The sequence below is a fragment of the Leptonotus elevatus genome, chromosome 13, assembly GCF_054856555.1.
Source record: "Leptonotus elevatus isolate MCC_2025b chromosome 13, RoL_Lele_1.0, whole genome shotgun sequence".
NCBI lineage: Eukaryota > Metazoa > Chordata > Actinopteri > Syngnathiformes > Syngnathidae > Leptonotus > Leptonotus elevatus.
The window spans coordinates 16,743,380-16,771,252 of NC_141251.1; the positions used below are offsets into that span (position 1 = coordinate 16,743,380).

The 27,873-nt window shown below is 37.1% G+C and overlaps 1 protein-coding gene across 4 annotated transcripts; it reads right to left on the bottom strand.

The window, feature by feature from the left end:
- Positions 1-26,958, bottom strand: mlip (muscular LMNA-interacting protein). Of its 4 annotated transcripts, none has more exons than XM_086093762.1 (11): positions 26,827-26,958; positions 12,090-12,212; positions 10,377-11,816; positions 8,963-9,034; positions 8,669-8,752; positions 8,498-8,581; positions 8,376-8,420; positions 6,509-6,547; positions 6,207-6,269; positions 5,950-6,084; positions 1-2,184 (listed from the first exon to the last, which is right to left on the bottom strand). In XM_086093762.1, the coding sequence occupies exons 1-11, from the start codon at positions 26,881-26,883 to the stop codon at positions 1,978-1,980; spliced, it is 2,349 nt and encodes a 782-aa protein (XP_085949888.1). In that variant the 5' UTR covers positions 26,884-26,958; the 3' UTR covers positions 1-1,977. The 4 variants fall into 4 exon arrangements, with proteins under 4 accessions (XP_085949888.1, XP_085949889.1, XP_085949890.1 ...); XM_086093763.1 differs by lacking the exon at positions 26,827-26,958 and adding an exon at positions 24,880-25,004; XM_086093764.1 differs by lacking the exon at positions 8,963-9,034.
- Between the last annotated feature and the right edge of the window lie 915 nt (positions 26,959-27,873).

The following is a 27,873-nucleotide window of genomic DNA, read 5'->3' on the forward strand; positions in this document are numbered from 1 at the left end:
TATGCACTGCCCAAAGCACATGTAGGTCAATTTCTTTCAAATGTATGTTCAAACCACAGAGGCCTTTAATCTTTTACAATAACAAATTCAATATGCTTTGATCAAAAGTCATACACTCATTTGTACTGGTCAATATGTTTCCGTTGTGAATCACATTTATTACAAATTGATATGGTTAGAATATATTGTATGCAACAGTCCAGAGTGGATGTCTAACTACAATGATGTTATTGGACGGTCCAGCACAAGAAGTGATGCGCTGTGAGCACCACATTCACTCCCATTTTTGTTCTCAGTGTATTTCACTGAACACTTTAATCACATAAATATTTACATGTGATTTTCCTTAATGAATACATTCACATACAGTATTCTCTTTTAAAGTTACAATTTTACACTGGTGGTTATAGTCATATACTGTATTTTAATCTAGCAAACATTAAAATTCTACATATACGCTGTATGATCTCAACAACAAAACATATAAATCAAATATTAGCACTACATTGCAATACAGCTGCAGGCTATATTGGTATCAAAACAAATTAACTAAATTGAGTTTTTTTTTTTTAAAGTTCACATACAACTGACATTCTTAGCAGTTAAAATGCTTCACGCTTTTATTTTATTTATTTTTTTCTTTACAATTACAACCATGCTAACCACAGGGAATGCCTTTGGCTATTTCCAAGATTGCCTATTTGAAGTCACTGGTATACTGATGTTCGGTAACTTGCATTAAAACAGCAATAATTAAAAATTGAGCAACTTCACCAAGTTGCTGCAGGCGCTTCAACAATGACATTTCTCCTCTACAGAATCTAGTGGCAGATATGCAGGGCATATATAAATACATTTCACCAGGAGTTACACACAGTGTAGATGGGCATAATAACAGATAGGTGGAATGACAATTATTTTTGATTGTGTAGAATTAAATATTGATTAATCTTGTCTTGAAGCTAGTGAGTCAATATGGTGTGTACTGCGTTTCTGGGTTTAGTCATGTGATGGTCGCAATCTGAGCCCTTAGGCACTATAATGTCATTTTCAGTTGACAGCAAGTGACAGTACTGGACAAAATGGCGGCCCCCTGAGGTGTGAATCATAATCCACAAGCAGAATATTTATCAAACTGCTGTGTGTTTAGACTAGTGGGGGGACATGGATCTAATTATTGTAAAGAAAATATTTGACATGACATGAAAAAAAGGTTGGCTATTACTTGTTTAGCGCTGTTGTACTGTCAACCAAGATAGCATTTAGCATTAGCTAAAGTAATAACACAATACCAGTAACCAGATTGACGAGACATTAAACTTGGTAAGCATTTATTGTAGGCTATATTTTGATTTTCAGCGAAAACTGTAGTGTCTCAGTTTTTAACTATGAAAATCTGGTCACTCAGACCAATGCCACGAAAAACATTCATCTATACAGAACTCCACTAATCTACAACCAAAGTCTGCTCGGTAAAAAAAAAAATGGTTAGTAATTCACTTTAGCAGTTCTACCACATGTTTCTGAACCTAAATTGTCTTTATTATTTAAAGAGCCACATCAAGTTATCCCAAAAAAAAGTTTTCTTTCTAGCCTAAGGCATTCAAGTCAGTCAGCATGCAACAGCAGAAGTCTAGCTTTGTAGTGACATTGCGAAGTGTAATAATTAGTTACTGCTGACACTTGTGGAGGAAGTCAACATATAAATGATTTAGCCATAGATAATCTTGCACTCATCAAGTGAGAGTATTTCATTACTTTTGTTAGGTGCAAATGGAAAGTTGCATTGCCCTTCGGCGCTGATGAACCATGCCAAGCCACGCCCACACCGTTCAAGAAATTGCTTTCCAACATTATGAATGTTTTTTGTAGCACAAAACAGGTTACAAGGACACAACTCGGCTTAGAGTCGGTGGAAATATTTTCTTGTCTATTCAAATTCATGTTATGAATGTTTCATTGTTTGACGTTCTTGACTTAAATGTGAGTTTCACAAGCTTCAGAGCAGAGCGAGCTGGAGGCATCTTCCTCAAAATGACTAATCTGGCCTTCGGGCTCAATGATGTGCAATTCACACACGGCAAATGGACTTCTTCCTTCAGATGTCCTCTCTCCTTGCAGACTTTGACTTTTTCTACTTGTGTGACCATTTCCTCCCGTGTCTTCAAGGCCCGCACTTTCCACCTGAAATGGAAAAGGACACAAATGCTGTGCAATTAGGGTCAGTCATTGAATTGACTGTGGGGAGGATGAATGTCTCATCAATCAGATTCCAGTCCCTGGAGTCTTTAAATGAAAGCACTTCCTATTTGGACTTGACATTTAAAGTGGTTTGACCCACTGTTAAATTGTCTGAAATGACGTCCTTGTTCACCAGATTTTTGATTAGTTTCTTCAAGGGTCGAATAGTAAAATCAGCTCAGAAGCAAAAGCAGAGTGAGAGGTTGTGTTTCATTAGTTTGCAGAATTAAGCAGCAACTGCTGAAATTATTTTCATATTGACACTACCTGTTATTTCTACACATTATTAACCAGTAAATTGCCAACAAATCCATGAATTCACATTTCACGGGAGATGTGCACCATTTTTTTCACCTCAAGATTAAATCAGTTTTTTTATTTAATTATTTTATTTATTCATTTATTAATAGAAAATAATGATTACAAATTGTTAAGTTTACCACATTTGAGTACGCCTGTTGCAGAAGGAACTGGTTAGCCACAAAGGAAAGTTTGCGTACAGATTCATTTCTGATTATGACACTTTAACCCGCACATCATTTCATTTGTTGCATCACTCCTAGCTCTAATGCTGCATTCAAGGAAGGTGGGAAGGCGGCCTTTTCCGACTTCATACCGGCAAGTATGCACAGGAGCGGCTCTTTGATCTCAGAAATCCGAGTTGCAAAGTCGGGAAAAAAAAGGGACCAGTTTATAGATGTCACTCGACAATGGTCAACCCTGTAGAGACAAACACCGCGGCTGGCAAAACGTAATTGATACGATTATAAACATATTTATATATGTATTTAGTTATTCGAGAAAAGTAACTTTGTGTAACCCAATGTGATTTCGACTGACTGGAATCAGCCATCTTTGTTGTTTACATTTGCTTTGAATAGTTTGAGCTCGGAACTGGGAGATTCCAAATGGGATATATCCGACTTCCCATCTTCCTCAAATGCAGCATAAGAACTTTGAAGAGAGTTTGGGAAAATGATGTAACCATAGTGGTTTACTTTTGAGAGGAATCAAAGACTTTTGGAGCTGTTTGGAAGCTGGCGCAAGCAGTGGCGGCAACGTACTCAACATTTAGCAATTTTTTAAAATTTTTAGCAAGTTAGCAGTTGAACATGATTTTGGGGTAGCATTGTGTTGATGTTGGTGCACAACAGTACATGTTAGCAATACAAGGTGTAATACTAACTTAAACGATGCGGTGTTTGGTAACTCAAGCAACATTCTGTTTTTTTGATCACCTGAAAGGTAGTGTTTTTGAAGATGTAAGGATTCCACTCGACATAAGCGATATGTGATTCCAATAACATTCAGTTTTTCTCAAGGTTACGTAAAATACCTGTTTTCAGCTGCACCACCTGAGTGTCTCATTTGCAACTAAATGACATACCGGCATAGCAATATAAGGCATGTCCTTTTGAAATGCAAAACAGTTTCACACTAAGGAATGCAGCTTACACAGTAAAAAGGGGCAACACAAACTCTTATTGAAGAGTCTTTCTTCAAAAGAGGATCTGGTCAATAAGCGTTAGTCAATATTTATCTCCCCCCAAAAAACAAACACTTATATTATGGAGATTAGTTTAAATTATTGATCACTAATATGGGAATAAAAACATACTGTTTGACAGTGGTTCTTAACCTGGGTTCAAATGAACCCCAGAGGTTTGGTGAGGCTGTTTCGGGGGTTAGGTGAAGGTCAAGAGCCACACCCCATTTTTATGATGCGTGATGACACGCCCCGCTTGGCCATCATTGGCTGGAGGTAATTGATGCACTCAGTAGTCGACTTGTTACTGTTGTGATGGTACGAGGTGTGATTTATTTTTTTAATCCCTTCACACTGTTATGTCCCTCCTGTCAGGCTTGTTTTGTTGTCAGCCCAGCTTGATTGACGGTGGGTGGATCCCCAAGCAACACCTGCAGCTCGTCAGACTGTTGGCTTGCTTACCTCTGCGTACCAACGGTTAGTTTAGACTGTCTGTTCTGCACTTCGCCTTGACCTTGTGTTGTACCTCGCCTAAATCTTGAATTTTTGTAAGTACTTTGTCTATGAGTTTACCGTTTTGTTTAACATTCACTTCTGCGTTTTTTTTGTTTGTTTTTTGCGTGCGCTTTCTATTTGTATTTTTGCCCTTTGGTAAGCATTTTGTGTTTATAGTTTTACATTGGGTGCAGCTTTAGATTTTTTTGTCCCTTATTGGCTTCTTCCAACTTTTCTTGTATCGTCTGACACTGATTTATATTAAACTTACTTTATTCGGGTGTTCAACACATTATGGCAAAGAATACAGTGAATCATTGTGTGTAACGCGACTTCAAGTAAAGCAGATGAAACGAAATTACAGGCAACAGCGAAGTCAAGGGAAAATTTGTCGTACAAACGGTAAAGCAGACGCGGTCATAATTAATTATTTTGACTGGCGAAGAGTGTATAATGTGCTTTTTATATATATATATGTTTCTTTTTGCCACATTTTCTTTCTCAAAGGTCGACTATTTCTCATTTTGGGAACATGCTTTGCTAAAACATTGTCTGTAAAAGTTATAAAGGTTTTGTCATGATAACAGTTTGGGCACCTTGAGGAATCATTTCTAGCATAGCTGATGCAAAAGGAAATTTAGAACCTTTGACATGTTTTTATCACATTTATGTTTTGTTTTTTTAACAACCCCAGACTTGTAGATGTTGATATGTTATCTTAATGTCGCTCAGAGGATTAAGAAAACATTTGTGTTTTGTGAAGTGACTTTAAATGTCAAGAGAGGTAGTGGTTCATTTATTTTTACATTACTGTGATGCTGTGTGACAGCATTCAAGCTGAAAATGAACTGTTTGATGATAGATACCCTTTCAAATGTAATTTAAAGTTCATAAAAGTTGGAAAAACTTTCTCCAACCATCCATATAATTTAAAAAGTTTACTTACATCATAGTCAATACAGGATGAAGTTCTGTAGTTCATATTATGCAAATCTTGCAAACATCTGTCTTAAAGGGCAAAGATGAACACGGCCACGATTCGTCATTTTATTCCCGAGTTTGGTACAGGCTGAAGCCATCTTGCTGTTCAATTTCTCAACTCTGGAAAAGCAAATCTATCAGTATTAAAGTAATACAGTACTTTATGGCTAAGTATGATTATGAGAAAAGATTATGGGATCAACTGGTGTTGTAGTCAACTATTCTCCATCTGTTGATGGTAATTATTGTTCAACATGTAAAAACATATAGATGGATGATTTTACATTCATGTATTCAGTCAATTAAAACCATTCAGATTATGGTTCAACATAAAGCTTAGTCTCGGGCGCTTGAACTTAATAACTGTCACACTGCATGAGAAATCATGCATATATTATCACTCTCCTTCGCATTTCTTCCGGAGAAGAACAGATCAAAGGTATAATTAAAGTAAGGAGTAGTAAATCGTAGAGATGTTTGTTTTCAAACGTAGGGAGTAAAAGTACAAAATTGTCAAAAATAAATACACTACTCAGGTTTAGATACCTGAAAAATCGACAAATGAATGTTTTTGTGCTTTATTACTTCCCACCCTGGAACAGGCCACATCTTGAATATATGTCACTTTTGTTAATCATGAAACTGCTAAATATTAAAGGGTTTAACTTTCAATTTTTTACTTTTCACGAATGAAACATTATTTGCATTAATTTGTCTCCATTAAAACCTTGCGTATATCTATCTACCTTGCGTGAATTAGAGTTGCTTTTTAAGCAGCGTTGGGCATCTGTTTCTCTGAAGGGGCCTTGTTGATATTCTTCTCCGTCTTTCTCTGACAATCTTGGAATGGTCATCATCGGGCGAATAACCCCAGGCTTCATCTGAACAATTCAGCAGGCACGATAAGAGACATAAGATTTCATTCATAATTAATTATTCTGCAATTTAATTTTCGAAGGGTGAGTACAATTGATAAGACTAGTAACCCTTGAATGCCTGGTACCTTTTTTGAGTCCTTCAGCCTTCTTTCAACACTTGCAGACAGATTTTTGCTGCTTATATATGCCTGATGACATAATGTGACAGAAAAAATTATTGCAGAGACAGAACATTCTTATTTTGGCACATACTATTATATAATAATATATATGTATTAATTTAGTATGTGTTATTCACAATAAATTATCTATGTTTTATTAAGTGATTTTCTAATTACAAATTTTTAAACTTTCACCTTCGACCAGTTTCACAATAAAGTGTAATGTGTTCTTTCTGAATAAGGTTCAAAACTGCAGTTACACTTACATATTTGGTTTCACGTCCCAGGGATTTGGCAGACTTGTCCTAGAAACACAACAAAGATATAATTGTCCTCTGCTGTAGAACTGGGGGAAAAAAAGTAAATAAAAGTATTTTTCAAATTGCACCACTTATTTCTAAAAAGTGACTGGAAGTGAAAAAGATACAAAGAAAAGACAAAAACCTGAATGTTTTTGCAATCAGTGAGCAACAGGTTTGCTCAGAGGAGAATTAGAGAGGACTTAACAGAGTTTCTTTGCCATTTCCCAGTTGAACGTCTGCGGAGTGATATTAGATGTGTGGAGGATAGATGCACGTAATTTCAAAGTGTGCGCACATAACTACAAGAAGGTTTCTTCTTTTTGATCAATAATGAACAGATGACTTCAATCATCATACTGATGATTACACAGTTCAAATTCACTTTTATCTCATTATTTCATTAGGAAACATTTCCTCAGTCCAATGAGTTTTCCGTTTTATCCCGCATTTTATTTTCCAGTTGAGAATTTCAGTTATATCTATTTTATTCAAAATGTTTTGCCCAGAACTTTCAAATCTGCTACATGCAGTACGTACTAGTTATGCATCACATTGGTGTCGGGCTGAAACCTTGGTCACTTTTCAGGAGACCCCCAAAACAGCATGTTTGTTCAACCATTAACATTGCATCATCAATTGATGGTCAACTATTTGTAAAAATAACACCCACACGTATGGACTGACCAATATTAAATATATACAAAAAATACTAAATTTACCAAATCGTGACTTATGAGGTTTTGGCACGATGCCAGCAGTTAGTTAGTTAGTTAGTTAATTAGTTAAAGTAATTAATGAACTAATATAATTAATTAATTTAAGTAATTAATTAATATGTTTTTATTAATTAACAAGCACATTTGGAAAATGACTTTGTCCAATCAATCAGTCTTATGACTGTTTTATGTTCGGTCATTGTGTTATGATGTTGATGTTACTATGTGACTTTTGATGTGTGTGATGATGATGATGTATTAGTCACTATGTTGTCTAGTCGTATGCAGTTACTATGTCCCTTATGATGATAATAATATGATGTTGTGTTCAGTTGCTATGATGATTCTGTGCCTATATTAGTCACTCTTAGTTTGTTTAATCACTCTTATTTGATCATATACGACTTTATTCTGTCATATAGAATTGTGCATTGCCCTAGCTAGAGTTACAAAATGACACTTTTGTTAGTATGTTGAGGTTCCTTAGCCGAGGTTTTCCCTCAGCATGTTGACATTTCTTCCATGCATGCTCTGCTCCTGGGTTTTCTTTGCATCCAGCCTGCTCAAGATTTATTAGTCAAAGTTTTTCTGTCAAGTGTTTTCTTCAAGGTTACCTGAATTCAGTCCTGCTTTCTGCTGTTACTTTGTATTTTTGTATATAAAGACTCTATCTTTCTCTTTTCTCTCCCTTTATCTTGTCTGCGTTCTGGTCCTCATTCGGCATCTCACATGACAATCAGTCTACATTTAGAAGAGTAAATTAATGCTGCTATGTTGACAAGCTGCTACTGTCTTTCTGAAGCCAAAACCAATTATCTGCTCTTTGCTCCTCCAGCTTTTATCCGCTTTAGATAAAGATGCTGCTATACTAACATCCATTGCTTTTTGCTTCTGGCATGTTGAAATGAAAATTGTCAGTCTGTCTCCTGAAATGATGCTGATAAATTTGATGTTCCCCATTTGCATTCTAATGTGTCATCCGATTACTGTCAAGATCATAATCTACATACTTTTGAGTTCAAAATCATTTTGTGCAACTGGGTCAATGATGATGCAGTGATTAATGTGATAAGACAAGCGGAAAGTATGAAAAGGAAAAGGGGAACTCACTGTACCCGCAAACTGACGTCGGCCATCGATATCTTGGTTGCCATTTTGCTCTAAAATGGAGACAAAAAACATCCATAATTAACAAAGTTGCACCAAATTACCGGTCAAATGATTGGACTGAACCCACTGTTGGATTAGAATTTGCCAATATCTCATCAATGGCCGCATACAGTTCCTCAGACTGCTGCCGGAGCTGAGCAGGTGAGCGCATCTGATAAGCACACAAAAGGATTGATCTTACAGCCCATCATTATATGACATCTACCACATAAATGTTCAGTGATGGGTGCTCAGATACCTCAGCATGGGTGTCTTGATCAGCCCTTTCACTAGTGATGCCTCTTTTCAACATGTTCTCACTCTCCACCTGCTCGTCTATTACCTGTGAATATGAAGCTCAGTGGATGCCTACAGACTGTAATCATCTGTGAGTGATTATACATTAGACTCCCACATCACTCCTCCGCAATTTGCATACATGCACTCTACATTTAGCGGATAGGTATCTCCTGTGGGCCTTGGATGTATAAGTACACCACTAAGACATCACATGGCAGAACAGTCAACAGCTTAATGAGGTGCGTGAAAGTACCTGCTGGTCCAACAGAAGTGTGTTTGTAGGGATTGCAGCAAGTGATTTGTAGCTTGACTTAATCTTGTGAGGCTTCGGTAGAGAGTGGGAAAAACACGCATGAATTCGAATTAATTCAAAAGATCTACTGAATTACATTGGATTACATATGACAGTCATCAGCTTTACCTGTCTTTGCTCCAGTATACCAATAAAAATAAACCTTTCAGTCATTTGGTCAGACGCCAAATGTTGAAGTGTGACTGGTGCTTAATAATTATTCTACTGACTGCCATCAGGTGAGAATGCTAGTGGAAATCACAAGCTGAGGACAGAATGATAAATGGCTCTTAATGAACACCCAACATAGAGTGGACAAAAAAAAAAAAAAAGCCGGCTAAACGCTTCTGGTCAAATAGGAGGTTTTTGTGATGGAAAAATCATGTCCACTTTACTTGCTATTAATGTAACTTACAACCTGTACAACTTAATTCGGGGTGGATCTTCTCAAGAGAGGAAGTAAAAATAAACATGTGTACCCTCTAATTAATGGGAATTGCTGGGCATTCACTGCTGTATTGAACAGAATGTAAAATAACACGTGTCTTGTATCACATAACTGCATGTCTGCTGTTTGTAACAAACCAATCCACGTCGAAATCGTTAAAGAATTAAACAAGTTAAAATTAATTTATTGGAGACAAACACACCCAAGATGGCTGCTGTATAGGCCTACATGTTATCGACAAGCCAATTGCTATAGCTAATCTATGGTCTCCAAGTAGCATGTAGGCTAACCCTTCAAGCATTCAGGATGTTTGCCTCGAGGACTATTTACCTGTAATTTACAGCAACAAAGTAAGAAATAACCAACCCCTATTCAGCCGTTGACCACAATATGCGAGTTTCTACTTGAGGTTAAGCCATTTGAAATTTAACAGAACTATTCCGCAGTAAGAACAATGCAACAGCAATTCGCCTGCTAACATGTTTTCAAACAATTGAATGTTGGGCTTTTTTAAAAAGCTTTGGTGTTGATAAAGTGCTATATAAGTCTTCTCTATTTACTATTTAGATCAAATTGTATTTATTTTCTGGAAATATGTCCTCCCACACCCCCATGAATCGTTGACACAGCTATAATTGATTAAACGGGGGGGTAAACATGCAAAGGAATAGTATGACAAAATCATCATAATGTATAGTGAGTTTGAATGCTTTTCTCTTGTCTTCAAAAGGATTTGTCAGCATTCTCCAGCAACACATCTCTGATCGGCAAATCTTAAGCAGCATTTTGTCTGTGTTGATCTATGTAGACTAGCCACTGTAGCCATTGTTTTGACTGGTAAGTGCATGTCTGCGTATCAAGTGAGCGAAAGTCGATTCAAAGAACAGCATGTATCCTTGAGCATGTTCAAGTGGTGCACGTGGCTACCTTTCTTTTTTTACCCTCCCTGTCACTGTAATCTGATATTCCACTCCCAGGCCTCGGGGAGGGTGTGGAGCGCAGGGAGTAGGAAGGGGACGGCGTGAGATCTCGAAATAGTGTGGCGGGAGAGGGCGTTGGCGTGGGAGAGCTGATGGGCGAAGGCCACCCGGAAAACGTGACGGGCGTGTAGCGTGACGACGTCAGCTTGGGTGCTTTGGGGAAGCCTTGCTGTGATTTACACCTCCCCGCGGTGAGAGGAGGGAGAGGTGACGTGGCGGCGCTGGCTGAGCGGGAATGTGATGGAGAAGAGAAGCTGGTGCAAGGTGAAGGGGATCTCAGTTGCTCAGAAAGCCAACGAAGTTTCGACAGAGAAGAATTTGCCTGTCGACTTTTCTCCATTGGAGAAGTGGCTGGTTTGCTGCTGAGGTCCGTGTGAGCAAAACTGGGCTTCAGCTCAGGAGGCTTGAACACGTAAGAGTGCCGCAGTGGAACACGTTTGAGATTTGAGCATAACCGTGGCGGATCTTTTGGCATCGTGATGCTCTCCAACTGCGGCGGCGAGATTAACTGCTCCCACTTTGGCACGCGAATCTCCCCTGAGCGCCTTTTAAATGCTGTGTGAGGCCTACTGTGCTCATTAGGCAGCTCAGGCAGGGGGGCTGTAACAGCTCTAATAGGCTCCCTGTGAGCAAAAGTTTGACTATCTAAGGATGTTGATGATGAGAACGGAGAGGAAAACTCCAGGGGAATGGAGGCCACACTGGAAGCTGCTGAGCATGCGTTGCAGAAAGAAAGGGTCACGGGGTTAACAGGCCAGCAGGGGGTGTAGGGCCTCCGGAGAGAAGCAGACAGAACGGGCAAGCGGCCTTTCCTTAGGATGGCTGTGAGGAGGGAGAGTCTGGTGAGGGGAAGCCGGTGTCGAAGAGGAGGGGACTGCGGACAAATAGAAGAAGCCAAACTGTCGCAGGATGAGAAACAGGATTGAGGGATGTGAACCAGACTGGAGCCTGGAGCAAGAGCGTGCTTTCTGATCTGAACCACAGCAGGGGAGAAGACGCCGGAGCGTACCGAGGAGCAGGGGGAAACAGTGCGGCTGAGAGAAGTGGGAGAAGCAAGAGAGGAAAGCGGCATGGCGGGCCAGCACTTGTCTCTGTCCCAACTCTCGGAGAGGATGGACTCTCTGGATGAAGCCGGCGTTGGGAACACGTGCACCGAGAATGCGGGGCTTGTCGTGCGCTCCAACCCGGGGGGCTTATCGGTAGAGAAACCCGAGCTAACCTCGAAACGTCCAGAGGAATCGTGACCCCACTGCTGGGAAAGGCCCCGGTGTTTATTAGTAGTTGTCTCCATGGAGGCAGCGGCGCTGTGTTTGGGTGTATTTTCAGACTGGCCACCCGGTGACGTGGAGGCTTGGGAGCGGCTCACTTGGGCCAATGGAGACTGTGGCTGACAAAAGAGTGGAGAGGCATTTTCTTAATTTGGGCTGAGAACAAATTTTTACTTTAAATTTGATCAGTTGGTTCAAGCATTAACTTCATTTACATCTCATTACTATCGAAAATACTATGACATGTTGAGACCTAAAACAAAAAAAAAGACATTGTGTCTTATAACTTCAAATGTTGGCCTTTTATTTAGCTTTTCTTATAGCTGTGCAAATTTTAAATAGATATACATTCTAATCTTTATAACAGCGTTATGTTGAGCGAGCTCCCTTACCTCATTTGTTTCGTTTCCTGCTCCTCTCTCCGGTGAATTCTTGATAAAGATCATCTCGGCTTTTAAAATCTTCCCATCCGACATGGTCTTGCCGCTTGTCTTCTCATAGGAGCCAGCCGCCTTCTGACAGGAGAAAAGGCAAAAGAGAAACTGAGAGAAGCCTGAGGTGAACTTGAGCGAGTCCCCTGTGCTCAGTGGCAGCAAACCACATGTCCCACACATATAATTCACACGTCATGCTGACACGGGGTTAGGGCAGCCTGAAATATAAACTGTTCAGGCTGCTACTCCAGCCCGCCAAAAGCATCCATAAATTGTGTATCCGTATCTCATCATCATACAAACATTATACCAATAGATTTGCTATTTACCATATAGCACTGACTGCCTACCTTTGTTACAAAGGGTGTCGCCATGTCACAATAATTTAATAACAAAAGATCAAATTAATACACGATTAAAAACAATAATACTATCATTGAAGAGGCATAACAGTCACAAGTGTTAGTGGAGTCGCAACAAAGCATGATGGGAAAGCCTCCTACGATTACCGCTGCTGTCTTCGTGTTAGCGTCATCTAGGTAGCGCACCAGAAGTGGTACGAATAGGTTTAAAAACAAGAGCACAAACAGGAAGTACAGTGTTAAGCTACCTTACTCTTGCTGGATGGTTTAACAGCGATTTTTTTAATGTGCCTTGTTAAGTGTAAAATGTCTTATCCCTATTGACATTTCTGAGCATACTTCACAAGTCGAAGAAGCGGTCAACTCAGTGAAAAGAAGCTCTCCGCTCATTGAAAAGTATTGGCTTGGATCGATGGAATTTGATTTGTGAGGATTATTTTGATTTCAATGATGATGATATGTCGTTTGACTACTATAACTGCTGCTCTATTATCAGTCCTGGCAACTCCATAGTCTAAACATGTTTTGTCCCCATACAGGAAAGGAGAAAAGTCAGAGTGAAAGGGGCACCCCAAATGGCACCTTAACATCAAAGTGATCTACAGTGTATGATTGGTAGAAGCCAACATTCAAGTCCCCCAAGTCAAATTCAAAATCTGTTTACCAAAGTTGCCAAGTAAACACTTGTTTGCAAACAGCACACAGTTTATTATTGGTACTCAAGATTTTTTATGACCATCTGTAAAAGGTTAAAGTTCATTCAATTTAATCTGCTGGAGACAATCGCAAATTTGTTCCGTGTTTCAGATTCCATTTCACAATATCAGGAAACAAGAGCACTCAGAAAAGCAATGGGTCATACAAAAGTGGCAATGGCAGATTCCTCCCACCTAGGTTTATTTTTCACTATTCACAGCAGGCCAAGATAATTATCTATTAACGTGAGTTTACTATATAAGACGGTTTTGATGACGGGCCCATCATAAAAAGACTCAAGCAACACCCAAAAAAAATGTGTGCTGCAGCCTAACAATACCATATGGCTTCTTGCATACCGCCATACTTATACTGTACATGTATTTTGGCAAAGAAAAATGTTTTCTGCAATTCTAAACCACTATAGGAATGGAACTTCACTGTAAACTGAGGAGCCATCGCACATTGAAAATGGCAAATTTGTTTCTATATGTGCAATTCTAAAGTTAATAAAAAAAATAATAATTATATTTTATTGTACAACAGTTCTTGAATGTTGAACAACGTTGCCTTCATTTACATTAAGACAGTAATGTGAACCTAAAAGTGCTTCATAAATTATAACAAATAGATCTGATATGGAAAACTCCTAATACATCGAAGAGACTCGACAGAGGATGATTACAAATGCATGTTGTACACTCATTGATCTGTCAAAAAGTGTTAATCAATCGTGGAAATCATAGTAAGGATTCAATCAAAAGAGTGTTCAACATTAGTATTGTATTATCCAATAAACGTCTGCACATTTTTATTTTATTTTATGTTGGCAAGCTATGACAAATTGTTTTCATTTGGTTTTATATATTTCATAAGTCCATTTATATGGCCTGTATAAAAAGAAAAGTGGTTGAGTTGAGTACATAAGTGACTAACCTTAACTCAACATAAACATATGAACGTGCAAGGCGCTAAATAAAGAAAGTACCTAACTAGGGCAATATAAAAGGCTTCTATTACTGCCATTTTAAACAGATAATCCGGATAAACGTGCACATTTTTCCCTAATATGATTCTGGGGATTATTGAACATTTAAGTGCAAAGTATTTATTTTTATGCTCCAAGGAATGAATCTCTTTCCAAGATTTTTTACTTCTGTTTGGCCTCCACTGCTCTGGCATTTATCATTTTTGACATATATATATATATATATATATATATATATATATATATATATATATATATATATATATATATATATATATATATATATATATATATATATATATATATATATATATATATATATATATATATATATATGGCACCATACCAAAATGATACAACCAACAATGATACAATTTACTAAATCAACATCACAAATTCCTGCGCTTTCTCTTTTTAGACACACACACTAATGGAGCGTGTCAAAGGCTGGTGATGTGACATTTTTGTCCTCGGAAAATAATCCACATATGAGGCATTTTATATTAATTATCTTGACAGACCGCATGTCAAAAGCAAAGTCATTTTCGACTTAAGTGTGTCAGTGTGACTTTATCAAAAGTACGAGTTTGTAAACTACTCCCACTACTACTATCGGTGTTCCTTTACCATTTTCAACACAAGTGATGGGAATCTATTTGAACTGACCACCATATATATATATATATATATATATATATATATATATATATATATATATATATATATATATATATATATATATATATATATATATATATATATATATATATAATTTATTTATTTTTATATTTTTATATTCTCAATTGTAAACTAAGTTTGGGGGGGAGGAGGAGCTGATGTATATTCCCAATTAAAATGTACAGTCTATATGCCCTGCTGCTTAAACTGCAAAAGATATTAAGACAAAAAAACAGTTTTAAATTGTGAATAAAGTAATTTCTCATACTAAAAATAAGTCCTTTCAATGTCGCATGAAAAGTTTTTTTCCTGGCAGCCCCTCAGAATCTCATTTGATAGTGACCGCCTGAGAGATCACTTAATGACTTCAGGAAATTCAAAAGGCCACATTTGAAACTTTTTATTTTATTTTATTTTTTTAAAGCTCACTGAGCATCTTGAGCTTTTCATCACCGTGCGGATTAATTAGCAGTTGACTCTCATCTAACCACTTTGCATTCCAGTGTAAAGGGCCATCCGCCACCATAATTTCACTGATGTGTCAAACAGTATATGATTGGATTCTTTATATAACCCAATCAAATCATTTTTGCTCACTTTACACAGCAGTGTTTTATAGATGGCCAAAAACAAAGTGGAAATGGGTTTGAATTGATGTCACACCAACTACAATTCATGCAGCGCAAACAAACATTAAAGTTTTTATTAAATTGTATTTGAATTATTACTGGAAAGCACCAGGATTTACTTATTTTATTTTATTTATTTTTTTACATAATTTTTACATTTTAAATTTGTATACATTTTAGATATTTTTATGCAGGTCAAATATATTTTAAGTTATTTAATTTATATTTTTATTTAGTTGGTTATTAAGTCGTACACTGTTTTGATTTATATTTATGTTTAGTTTTAGTGTGTTCAATAAATGTTCATTGGTTCGGTCAATGACTTACGGTGTGCTTTGAATTTTGGCCACCTGCGGAATTGAGTTTGATATACCGTATACCTCGGCTGTAGGTAGCCTCAGCAAGGGGTGCTGAGCAGCAAGCAAATTATGTCAACCCCCCCCGCTGAGAAGATCTTTGAAGTTATATATGCAGTCTGCAAACTGCTGTCGGACATCAGAGGCAATCACGTGACCAGAGGCACCATTTGCTGCAATATTTGGTGTTGTAGTCACACCGAATAGCACAATTAAACTCTTGCAGGCCTATCGCGACCGCAGGGGGTCGTTATCAGTTTTTTCTGTTTTTTCTATTTTCTATATATATATTTTTTTTCTATTTCTAAAGAGTTAGGAATGGAGAAAAATATTTTGTTGGGGTGATATGGTTGTGTTATTGTTAATGTTTTATGTCAAGTCTTTGTGAGAGTTGCAGCTATTGTGAAAACGTTGAGTGGACAATTACTCAAAGTAACTCCAAAGAATCCAAAATATACAGCATATTTTAGGTTGAAATATTTCCGAGTTGCTATGTGAATGGTTACCTGTCTCCATTTATAAGAATACCTTGATTGACAGGTAGCCAGCATCCGTCTTGTCATCTGTTGCACAAGTTTTCAACTGAAAATTGATCAACACAGTCATATGCCCTTTTTGAAATTCTCCATATGGCTTGAAGGTTTAGGTTGAGAATCATTTAGGTCTGAGTCCCCTTGGGAAATTTGATATTAGATCCTGCAGGTGACAGGGATTCTGTGACTAAAGTAAAGGATGTGCACTTCCTCACTGTAATCAAGACTCTGGCAGCACTTTTTGAATGTACTGAAGTCTCTGAAGAGTCTTGCTAGAGATCTCAATGTGAAGTGACTTGCCTTAATCAAGCCCACAGGAGACAAAAACATGAACCAGTTTCGGGGACAGAGTGGGGCTAAGTTTTTCAAAATGCCTGAGGTGGTGAGGGTAAATCTTGCAGGGATATTTGATGTTGGCTTCAGAGGTAAGGGTGACTGGAGAAAGTAATGCTTGTTATGGAGGAAGACTCACATTTGATCTGGTTTTGAACTGTTCAGCTCAAGAAAGTTGTGTTTCATTCAACTGTCCTTCAAACACATAGTCACCTAATTCCACTTCTTGTGTGCTTTAATTCATACTGAAAACAATCTGTTTGATGCATGCCGGTCAAAAAATGTAGCAGCAATGATAATGTGATACAGTGATTATTTGCTGAGCAATATAACTATCCACCCTATTTTATAGAAAATGGCATACAAATCAACAATATGGTAGATGCTGTAGACAAGTTTAATAGATTTTTTTTTTTTGCAAAAGTGGGACCAAATCTAGCAAAAATAAATAACAAATCCTGATCCTGATACAGCAAACAATACAAACACCAACATAATTGAAGGAAATGTAAGTTCAATGTTTCTCAGTCCTGTCAAAGAAAAATAAGTAATTAATATTGTTAATAATTGTAAAGATAAAACATCTACTGATTCATATCAAAACAGTGAAAAAGATAGTTGTGGGAATTTCTAAACCACTTACGTACATCACCAATTTATTTCAAACAGGGCAATTTCCGAATTAAATGACAACTGCAAAAATTATTCCAATCTACAAAGCTGGGGACAAATACAAATTCACAAATTACAGCCCTGTCTCCCTACTACCTCAATTCTCCAAAATTCTTGAAAAACTTTTCAATAACAGGTTAGATAAATTCATAGAAAAACATACATTACACATTCCGTATTGCTCTCTAGTATTACCATATTTAAATTATTGTTCAGAGGTTTGGGGAAACACAAGACATCATTACAACCCTCTGTTTCTGTTGCAAAAAAGAGCTTTAAGAGCAGTCCATAATGTAGGATATCTCCACCACACCAATACATTGTTTCGACAATCTAAAACTGTACAATTCTTTGATCTTGTGGAATCCAATACATAATTTACTGTCGGGTAATATTGAAAATGTGTTTTCAGAGAGAGACAGAAAGGTTATGGTTTGAGGGGAATTCATAACTTAAAGACAAAGTATTCAAGAACAACACTGAAGAGTTTTTGTAAATCTGTATCTGGAGTGAACATTTTGAAAAGGCTGAGTACTGATTTACAACAATATCCAAACATAGACCAGTTCAAAAGGAAATATAAAATCAACATTTTTGAAAAGTATAGAAGTGCTTCTCAATGAAAAGTAACATTGGTTGATGTTATTATAATTATTGTAATATTATTAGTATTGTTGCTATTGATCAGAAAAAATATATATATGTATATTTTATATGCATAAGGCACACTTTTCAATGTGTTCACTTTTGACAATTACTATAATAACCTTTGTTATTAATAATCAAGATATATTATTTATTGTGTAACATATGCTAAAATGGGTAGGACCTGATAAGTTTATGCTTCTTCCTCCTCCTTTCCAAACATGTATGTGTAAATGTGTAGCTCATTATTGAGTGAAACTGTGAAATTTTCTTATATTGCTTTCGTTGCTTGAATGTTGTGTTTGTTATTTTGTTTTATATGTTTTTTTATATATATTTTGTTTTTACACATGTACTTTTATAATCAGTTTGTTTTTTCTTTATATACATGTTCAAAATAAAAAAATAATATATATATATATTATTGTGGGGGGGAAAATTATAACTAGAAATAAAAGTAAGATAAGGCACTTTTCAGTGTTTTCAGTCATCATTTCCGAGACTGGCAGAAAATGACATGCGTGATCTTCAAACAGGAAGGAGTTGTTTGATTCTAATTTCTTCCTGGGATGGTTTCGGATTAAGGTTCACATTGATGAACTACAACTTGCACATGTTTAAACATGATGCACAAGGATTACAGATGATAACAGTCATTAAGATGCAGTCAACATCATTCAAGCCTTAGCCAATTTCGGATGAAGTACATTCCACTGCATGTTAATATGAATGGGACTGAGCCCATAAGTAATGTAGTATGTGGGGAGCATACCGTCCGTATATAAGGGAAGTGCAGAAATTACAATGTGTTTGCCATTTTAAATTGTGGCAACATTTTAGGTGAGTGTGGTTAATTTATAGTGTGAGAATGTTATTCTGGATGCTATTGCAGCAATATTACATACAGTGTAAGATAACATGAATTATTCATAGTCATTTGGATGTTGAAAATCCAGATTATACAACGGCATATTACACTAGTATTTTCCACCTACATTACAACTGTGTGGTGTCACTATGAAATGATATCAACCAGACATTTTTGCTTTACCTGATTTGGTTTGATCGTTAAAAATCCAAGCACACATTTAGTGAAATAAGATTATTACAAATGATTTTCATGAATGATTTATGAGAACAGTTTATTTTTCATTTACATACATTATTAATCCTGATAATAGAAACTATTTCAAACTGCGCATTCCGAGTGGTTCTTCCTCGCAGTGCTTAAGAAATGCTAATCATCTCTGCTCCTTTGAATTGGTATCATGCTCCCGATGAGCTGTTGCCTCAAACACTTGAGCAGTTAAGCACACTGCAGCTAATTGTCTTGACACATTAAGCATAATGAGTTACAATTACAGTATATCTTGAACGAGCCAACATATGAAAATGTTGTAGTCTCTGTTAAATTAAAATAATTGCGTGTCAGATTTACACCATTTTTGCCTTATTTTACATTTATGTGGTATGTCAATACTGTTAACAAAGTTGTGGTAGGTGATATCATCGAATTTGGTACAGGCATCTTAATGATTGAGTATTATTTAGTAACATTGTCACATTTTAATCTAATTCATTACAGAGCCAGTGTGTCTTTCAAACAGTCATGAAAGAATTAGTCATCATGATAGAGCTCAGTCAGTGTTAATTCTGTGGATATCCTAGATTAAGTGACATCATTCTAAGGCCTCTAGTAAGCAGACCACCCAAAGTTACAGTTTGTAAAGTCACCTCTTTGACATTAACGTCACAATGCCAAGTGCATGTGAACGATTGGGGTGGAAGGTGGTCTCCAAGTGCCCACATAATCTGTGATCACCCTGGACAATTTTCCATCATCCACCCGTGCAGGGCTTGCAGCGGACTTTGCACGCTTTGATCTTTGGTGTGGACTCCAGCAAGTTTATCTCTGCTATTGCTATGTAAAAGGCTGTGTGCGCCTCTCCTGCGCTAAATTTAGAGGGAATGAGCTTCCAAACAAGCCGTCTGTGTTCACTCCCACAACGTCCCAAAACACAAAGATAGCTGGAAGACGAAAACAACTGCGTAAAAGCTTTGCAAGGTTGCTCCTACTCTTTCACCGAAAAGCTTATCTTGACATCCAAATGATGTTGAAAACAGCGGGATGTACATGGCCCGGGGTCTTGGTATTCACAATGTCCCTGAAGAAGGAGCTGAATATTTGAGTGGGGCAAGTTTGTTGATTTTCTTTACCACTCAAAGAACAAAGCAATATCAACTAGCGACTGTGTGTGTGTATGTCGATATTTTATTTATGGCCATGACTTTGCAACTGAATGTTGTTGGTTCACACTGCACTTAGCCAGAAGTCATACGCATTAAGCCCCCTTTACCTTGGTTGTGCTAAGCACAGTAGCACCCTCACGAGTCCTCACGACTCATCTTATGAATTCAAAGAGATGAAAAGCAATTATTCACTATCAACTAGCGACTGTGTGTGTGTGTATGTGGATATTTTATTTATTTGTTGGCTCACACTGCACTTACTAAAAGTCATAGCATTAAGCCCCCTTTACCTTGGTTGTGCTAAGTACAGTAGCACCTTACCTCAAGACTCATCTTGTGAATTCAAAGAGATGAAAATTCCACACGGTCACAGTGGCAAGCAAAATTATACTCGTTATTCAGATTTTTTTTTCCTCCCCAAAATCTCTAACTCGTTGATTAATGTATTCGTCCTTCAGTGCTGTTGGGTCATCAGTCGATAAGTGGCCTGTAATTTGCTTCATCAATCAGAAGAGGCTATTGTCGAAAGTGATTAAAATGTATCAAACCTACGTTACTCACTAATGCAGATATCGTTAAAATTAACATATTAACTTGCATTAGATCTACCAAGTGCACTGCTCTCAATGTAGAAATAATAATTGGCAGGTAAAATGTTGGAAATCGATTTTTTTTTTTACGACAATGGATGCTTGCTTGTAAAGTCTTGTAAAATTAAGGTATTTTGTTTCTCTCTTTCTGATTTTTAATTGAATGTACATTCATCCAAAAACTAAAACTCAAAACCAATAAGAACTACATAGTGTTACAGCAACACTCCAGTTCAAATAAGTCATGCTATCAATGTAGTAGCCGTGGTGAAAGCTGTCTTGTTTACAGTGCAAATCCTATTTTAGCATGGCTAGCGCTGGTATTTCCTTGAAGCTATGGATATGTGTTCTCTGACTATTTCGCCAAACTTTGATAATTGCATATGCCATTATGAGGGGGGAGGGATTATCATCAGGCAAGTAAAGCTACATTCAAATCTTGCTAGCAGTGTTAACGCTACAAAACACCCCTTTTGATGTACAGTAATGTAGTTATAAAAATCGATCTATGACCTAATGAACCTGTATTGAAATAAGATGAACTTTCCATTACCATTAACCTTTAAAAATAATTATATTGTTCATTTACACACTGAAGACAGTAAAGCCTGACCTCTAAAGAGTTTAGCTTCTCAAGTAGGGTCACTAAGCAGAGAAAAGTTTGAACAATTGTAAAGGCCAGTGACAAAAAGCATGTATTATGGGTAAGGTAAATTTTGTTTTAATATGGCATTAATCCCTGGCGGCAGCCCTGCTCTTAACACATGTCCTTAATTCTAGTCAAAGTGTCCAAAGTGTTCCACAAAAGGAGAGACATGCTATGGATTGTGACCTATTGGTTCAAATTCTCTCAATTTTTTTGTGTGTGTAAGTGCTCCCCACAGAGAGCACAACACTAGATTGCAAATTAATGCTTTTAAAAAATTCATTAATCAATTCCTACTTTTTGAAGCTTCTGTTTAATATTCAAAAGCTGATTTACTTAGAGCTAAGAAAATTAACACCACAAAGACATTCCAAATTTTCAGAAGTCAAGCAAATAAACATATGTAACTTGTCTGTGTCAGAGTGTTCTATAATGAGATGGTATGGAGGTAAATATGGTGTGGTGGTATTTGTACCTGTAGAAAAAAAGTCTAAATTTGTATCTGTAAAAGTTGTGATTTGTACCTGTAAAAAAAAAATGTACCTGTAAAAAGAAAAATTGTAGCTGTAAAAAAAACGTGTATGTGTAAAAAAAAAGTATCTGTAAAAACTAATTTGTACCTGTAAAAGTCATGATTTGTACCTGTACAAAAAAAAATGTACCTGTACAAAAAAGTGTACATTTGTATCTGTAAAAGTTGTGATTTGTACCTCTAGAAATGACAACTTGTAGTCAAAGAAGTCGCCACTAGGAGTCACAAGTGGTTTTTCTGCTGCTGTCCAGTCACGTGACTTTTGCACCAAATATCTCGCTACAAATGGTGCAAAACTGATTTGTACTTGTAGAGCACTGTGATTTGTAATCGTAGAAGAAGAGGGCGGGCTCTGGAGGATTTGGGCGGGCTAAAGCTCAACCTCATTGGTTGAGCGAACGACAGTGGGTTGAACTCAAATGACGCCACGTTTTTATCATTAATATGCACAAATCCGAAATTCCTATTGAATGTTTTACAAGATAATCTAAACCTATAACCAAAAGTGGACAGTACTCAGCTACTTGTATTTGAGTAACATTATATTAAAGTATCTGTACTCTTACTATCATAATAAAATGAAAACAAAACGTTTTTACTGCGAGTGAATCTTTAAGCCGCTACAGGTATTTTAACCTCAACCCTTTATCCTCTGTATTTAATCATTTTATTTTAAATATTACAATTTCTTGATAAATGTCAGTATTTTTGCAATGTATGCTTTGCAAACTGTTAAAAAAAAGGCTCTTACACTCTTAAACATACACATTTGCCTTCAACACTGAAGCCAAATAAAAATAATGCAAATGGAAATGTTTATGAAAAATGTCTGTGTCTATCAGTATCTTGTAAAACATTCAATAGGGTTCTGTAGCTCTATAGTAATTTTCACATCTAAGCACTAAGCAGCAGTTTATGAGGTATCTTTAGATTGTTTTTATACAGGTACAAGCTATTGATCGTATGTTTACACTGGTAGGCTTCAAATCTTGAAATAAAAATCGTGACTTCAATGTGTTCAGTTTTCGTGACAATTAACAACATGAGATGAGCTAGCTAGCACCGGATTACGAGCTATGGTCGTACAACAAATCTTACCATCATGCTAAAACTTCTTTCTTTCTGCCCACTTTGAGTGCTCTGCATGTCAACCAACGTTTAAGCTCTTCCACACGGTGTTTGTATATTGAACCATGTTGAAATTTTCACACCTGGGACGTCCTCTTCTTCCAAAATGACGCGTAAACTGGTGTGGCTACTCTGTTTGGAATTTCGGATTTGTGCATAATAATATACTGTCGTTCGCTCAACCAATGAGTTTGAGCTTTAGCCCGCCCAAATCCTCCAGAGCCCGCCCTCTTCTTCTACGAGTACAAATCACAGTGCTCTACAAGTACAAATCAGTTTTGCTCCATTTGTAGCGAGATATTTGGTGCAAAAGTCACGTGACTGGACAGCAGCAGAAAACCCACTTGTGACTCCTAGTGGCGACTTCTTTGACTAAAAGTTGTCATTTCTACAGGTACAAATCACAACTTTTACAGATACAAATTTACACTTTTTTGTACAGGTACAAAATAAAATTGTATAGGTACAAATCATGACTTTTACAGGCACACATTTGTTTTTACAGATACCCCAGAAAAATTTAAACAGGTACAAAAAAAATTTACAAGCTAGTTTTGCACCATATTTACCTCCATAAGATGGTCATTGTGCGTTTACTTTAGTGTGTTCTACAAGTACTGCACATAACTCATAGCACTGATGTGAGTGTCAATCCAAGCTGTGTGGACAAAAAGTGGCAACACAGTGCTGTTTTTTTTGTATAGCACTTTGCTATGTATTTTGCTCCAAGTATTATATATTTTTATATGTCAAGATAGGGGCAACACTTGCAACATTTAACGCAAAGACTAAAACATGAAAGTTTTGACACATCACACATTGCTTTTTAATGTGTGCAAGCTTGATCTGACAAACACAATAATACAGGATGTGAATCAATTCCGTTTCAACCGGCAAGCCCTCTCAGGGGAGATTGCGCTCTGCCATCAAAGATCTAAAATTAAAAAAAGAAAAAGAAAAAAAACATCATCACAGCACCTTTTAAGTTCAAACTGTGCAGAGCAGGTTGAAGCAGACACATCCGCTCTGAGAAAACAACTTTAAATGATCTCTGAGAAAGTGCTTTAACAAAGATGGAACACATTCAAACGTCATGAATGAACTCCCGAAAGCGTGTTGTTGCAAAGGTACATTTTTGTTCAGCTTTTCGTCACCAATATGCGTTTTTAAAAATAGATTGCATGGCACAGCAACATCACAAGACATTTTTGAAGATCGCTAGGGTACATATTGGAACATGTTGTGTGTTATTGTAAGTGATGTTGGTAACGCATTGCTCAATCAGGGCTATAATCTTTATTTTATTCTTAATAAAATCTTCAACATCCTTCAACTTTCCAATAAAGCATTAGCAAAAACAGTTGTCATTTTTATGTTTAGCGGCGTAACTAATAAAGTAACTTGTAATCAAACGAGCTACTTTTAAAGTCAAGCAATCAGTAAAGTAACTAAAGTTACTTTTTCGATGTAACTGTGGCAACACTTATTAGTCTCTGAGTTGGGGTTTTCAGCAGTGGATAACATTACGCTATCCCGACCTTATCCCTGAGGGCAGAAATATTCAACTAGATTACCAGAGCATGTCTAAATTGGCTGCAGATGAAGATCAACAAGCAAATAATAGAACACCATCTTAAAAACGTGTTTATATGTCCACAGTAGTCAAAGCAAAGAAAGTTGATACTAATAAAAGGTTAAAGTATTTCCTACTTGTCCAGCAGAACTCCCTTGAATGTTTAATAGTGCCGAGTGTGTCATAGGTCACACCGTCCCCATATATCATATGTCGCTCCCGACGCCGGCTCCCCCATGCTATGTTTGCGCCACAAGTCACTTAACTATTTCTTGTGGCATGTCCAAAGACTAAATCCACAACGCTTCCATCATTTCCTGAAGCAGACCACCCTCCATCACACGCTTTAAAGGTACACTCCTAAAAAGTCACCTAAAAGTGAAAGCTTTACTGCCACACTAATAATAAATTGTATATATTGTAAGTATTTAAATATTTGAGGTGCTTTTATTTATTTATTTTTTGGGGGGGAGGGGATTGTCACATGAATTGTGCAGGATTTCATGGGGGGGAAGAAGCATTTCAAAAATATAAGGAAAAAATCTAAAGAATTTTAGTGGGGTTTTAGTGGGATTTTCTTTATTATTATTATTTATTAAAATAGTATCACATTGGGACTTGTCATATACATATAATTAGTGATTTACCAGTACAAGGTAATTTTCTTTGATTTGATTTCATTCATTATTCACAATTACCAATGCCAAGTTACTAAGTTATATTACAATAAAATAAAACTATTTTTAATAGTCATTTATAGTATAACAAAACATAGATAATATTAAAAGGAAAAAAACATCTTTTTTTTTTTAAGAATATAGGTGTACTATTACAAGAAAAATATATTTTAGTTTTAGGAATAAAGTTATAATTTTACCAGAATAAATCCATGATTTTAGAAGAATAAAGTTGTAATACTGTAAGGTAAAGTAATAATAATTATATAGTTGTAATATTATGAGGAGACATGATGAGAATGAACTTGCAATACTACAACTTTTTTTTAAGAATAGTGATGTAATATAACAGGAAGACTTTTTTTTAAAATCTGAATGTTTTAATTAATTCTCCGAATTGTTTTTTCCCCGCCGATGTTTATCGATCCTAATACACCTTTATTCCATCCATCTCTGTAACGTTCATTTTCAGCTTCTTCTTGGAGCACAATGCTTTCTGTAAACGTGTAATCCTCAAATGTTCACGTCAACTCCTCCTGTGGTTCGTGTTGTGCGTGTTATAGCATAAACTGTTGGGTGTGTCTCAGTAAAGACTTTAATTACGGGCTGAGACAAGCCCTCCCTCCACAGTAGATAGGACGTGCAAATATAGCACTGCACCAGCTGCTCTGATAACAGTGCCGCTACGCAGCAAATAATACTCTACCTACACACGACACAACAACAAGCCGCCTGTAACTTTTCAACATCAGGGCAGGGAAAATAGCACTATGGAAGGATTTCCATGTCTTTTGAACCACTCATTTAAACCATTTAGAAAATATGTATATACATATATATATTTACTTCCACTTCCCACTACTACTATCGGTGTACCTTTAACATTTTCAACACAAGTGTTGGGAATCTATTTGAACTGACCAGTGTTGACTAGAGTTGATCTCGGTTTAAAACATTTAACACTTTCAAAAGTCTCGTTTGCTCTATTTAGTGTGGACCAACATAGACACTTTTGAGGTGTTAAATTGAACTCTGTAGGTGTTGAATTAACACTGCCGATTTGTTTGCCAATATATATATTATTATTTTTTTAAAGATTTTTACTTTTCACAACATTTGTATTAGTCTGCACTGGTTTAATTGTACACACATGTCTGCATGAATATTTAATTCAGCATTATGCAACAGGTCATTTATAAGATAAGGAAGGATAAGGTATGGATCATGAAGAGGGTGACTGGTTGTGTTAAAAGTTCAGTGAGTGGGGGATAGAATCAACTTATCTAAATTGTTTTATTTTCCTTTGGAAAAATCTACTACCACAGAATATTGATGAATATTTGCCACGTTTTTCTCTTCTACCACATTTTTTTGATAGTGAATCATACTCCATGCAAAGCTCCCTACCTTAGTGGAACTCCTCATCTCTGCTTCAGTTGCCTCCCTGAGCCAAAAGTTGGGCATGTTGTCAGGCCTCTCACGTAGCAAGAGAGCAGCTCTCTTGCATGTTTGATGAAAGCAGCATGACCACTTCTCGGCCTCGCCGCTTGGAGTTTGATGTGGGTCATGCCGCCATGCCGCCTTCCTTTTTTAGACGCTTAATAGACACAAATAGCTGCAGACAGCAGGCCAAGGCTGTAGCGCACCGCCAACAATGTTCACGCTGGGACCTGCAAACAACAGTGTGCTTGAAAGAAGAGAATTGAATCTCCACACAGTATATGAAAATCTGTGATGTGTAAGGGTAATACATTTTTTAAAAACTTTTTTTAACCGTGGAGAGTCTGAGACCCTTGTCACGGTGTGGTCACGGAGCGGCGTGGTGTCTGTCGGCGTGTGAAGTGGAGGACCCAAAATGCAGGGAGGCAGGAGAACCACAGCAGGAGTGCGAAACTGGTGTGCTTTATTTTACAGAAAACACTAACCAGGGTACTGGTTAATGCTAACTAAACAACAAACTGAAAATATACAAAATCAAAATGACAGACAGAACTCCGGTGGTGACCGTGACAAGCGGCAATGATGCCACGCAGACTGATCACCACCCGGGAATTAAATACTATCACACTAATTGGGTAACTAGCCACACCTGGGGCCAGGCATAAGTGGCTGAGGGCCCGGATTGGTCAACCCGGAAGGGTTGGAACCCACTCAGGACCAATCGGGACCCTCAACCAAAACCAGATCTTCCCAGACATGACAACCCCAAGTGTGGTGCAATTTGGAGTTCAACCAAACATATGCCTCCATATGACATAAGTCAGTCAAACAAACTTGGACTTCAAACAATTATGATGCATGATGACGTCAGATAAAAAAATGATTAACCCCGCAAGATCCCCCCCCCCTCCCCCCCATTAAATAGGGTACCATTGATGAAGAAGAGGAAAAGTGTAATGATAATCGTAAAACCAACAGTGGTGCTAACCAGGACAGGGTTTACCTAATCAATAT

Bases quoted from the DNA above. Each gene is read 5' to 3' on its own strand.
- mlip (XM_086093762.1), bottom strand. From the start codon at position 26,883: ATGCCCAACTTTTGGCTCAGGGAGGCAACTGAAGCAGAGATGAGGAGT. The intron at 12,213-26,826 runs GTAGGGAGCTTT...TTCTCCTGTCAG, and splicing joins AGATGAGGAGTTCCACTAAG to AAGGCGGCTGGCTCCTATGA. The intron at 6,548-8,375 runs GTACAGTGAGTT...TTGTGTTTCTAG, and splicing joins TGGCCGACGTCAGTTTGCGG to GACAAGTCTGCCAAATCCCT.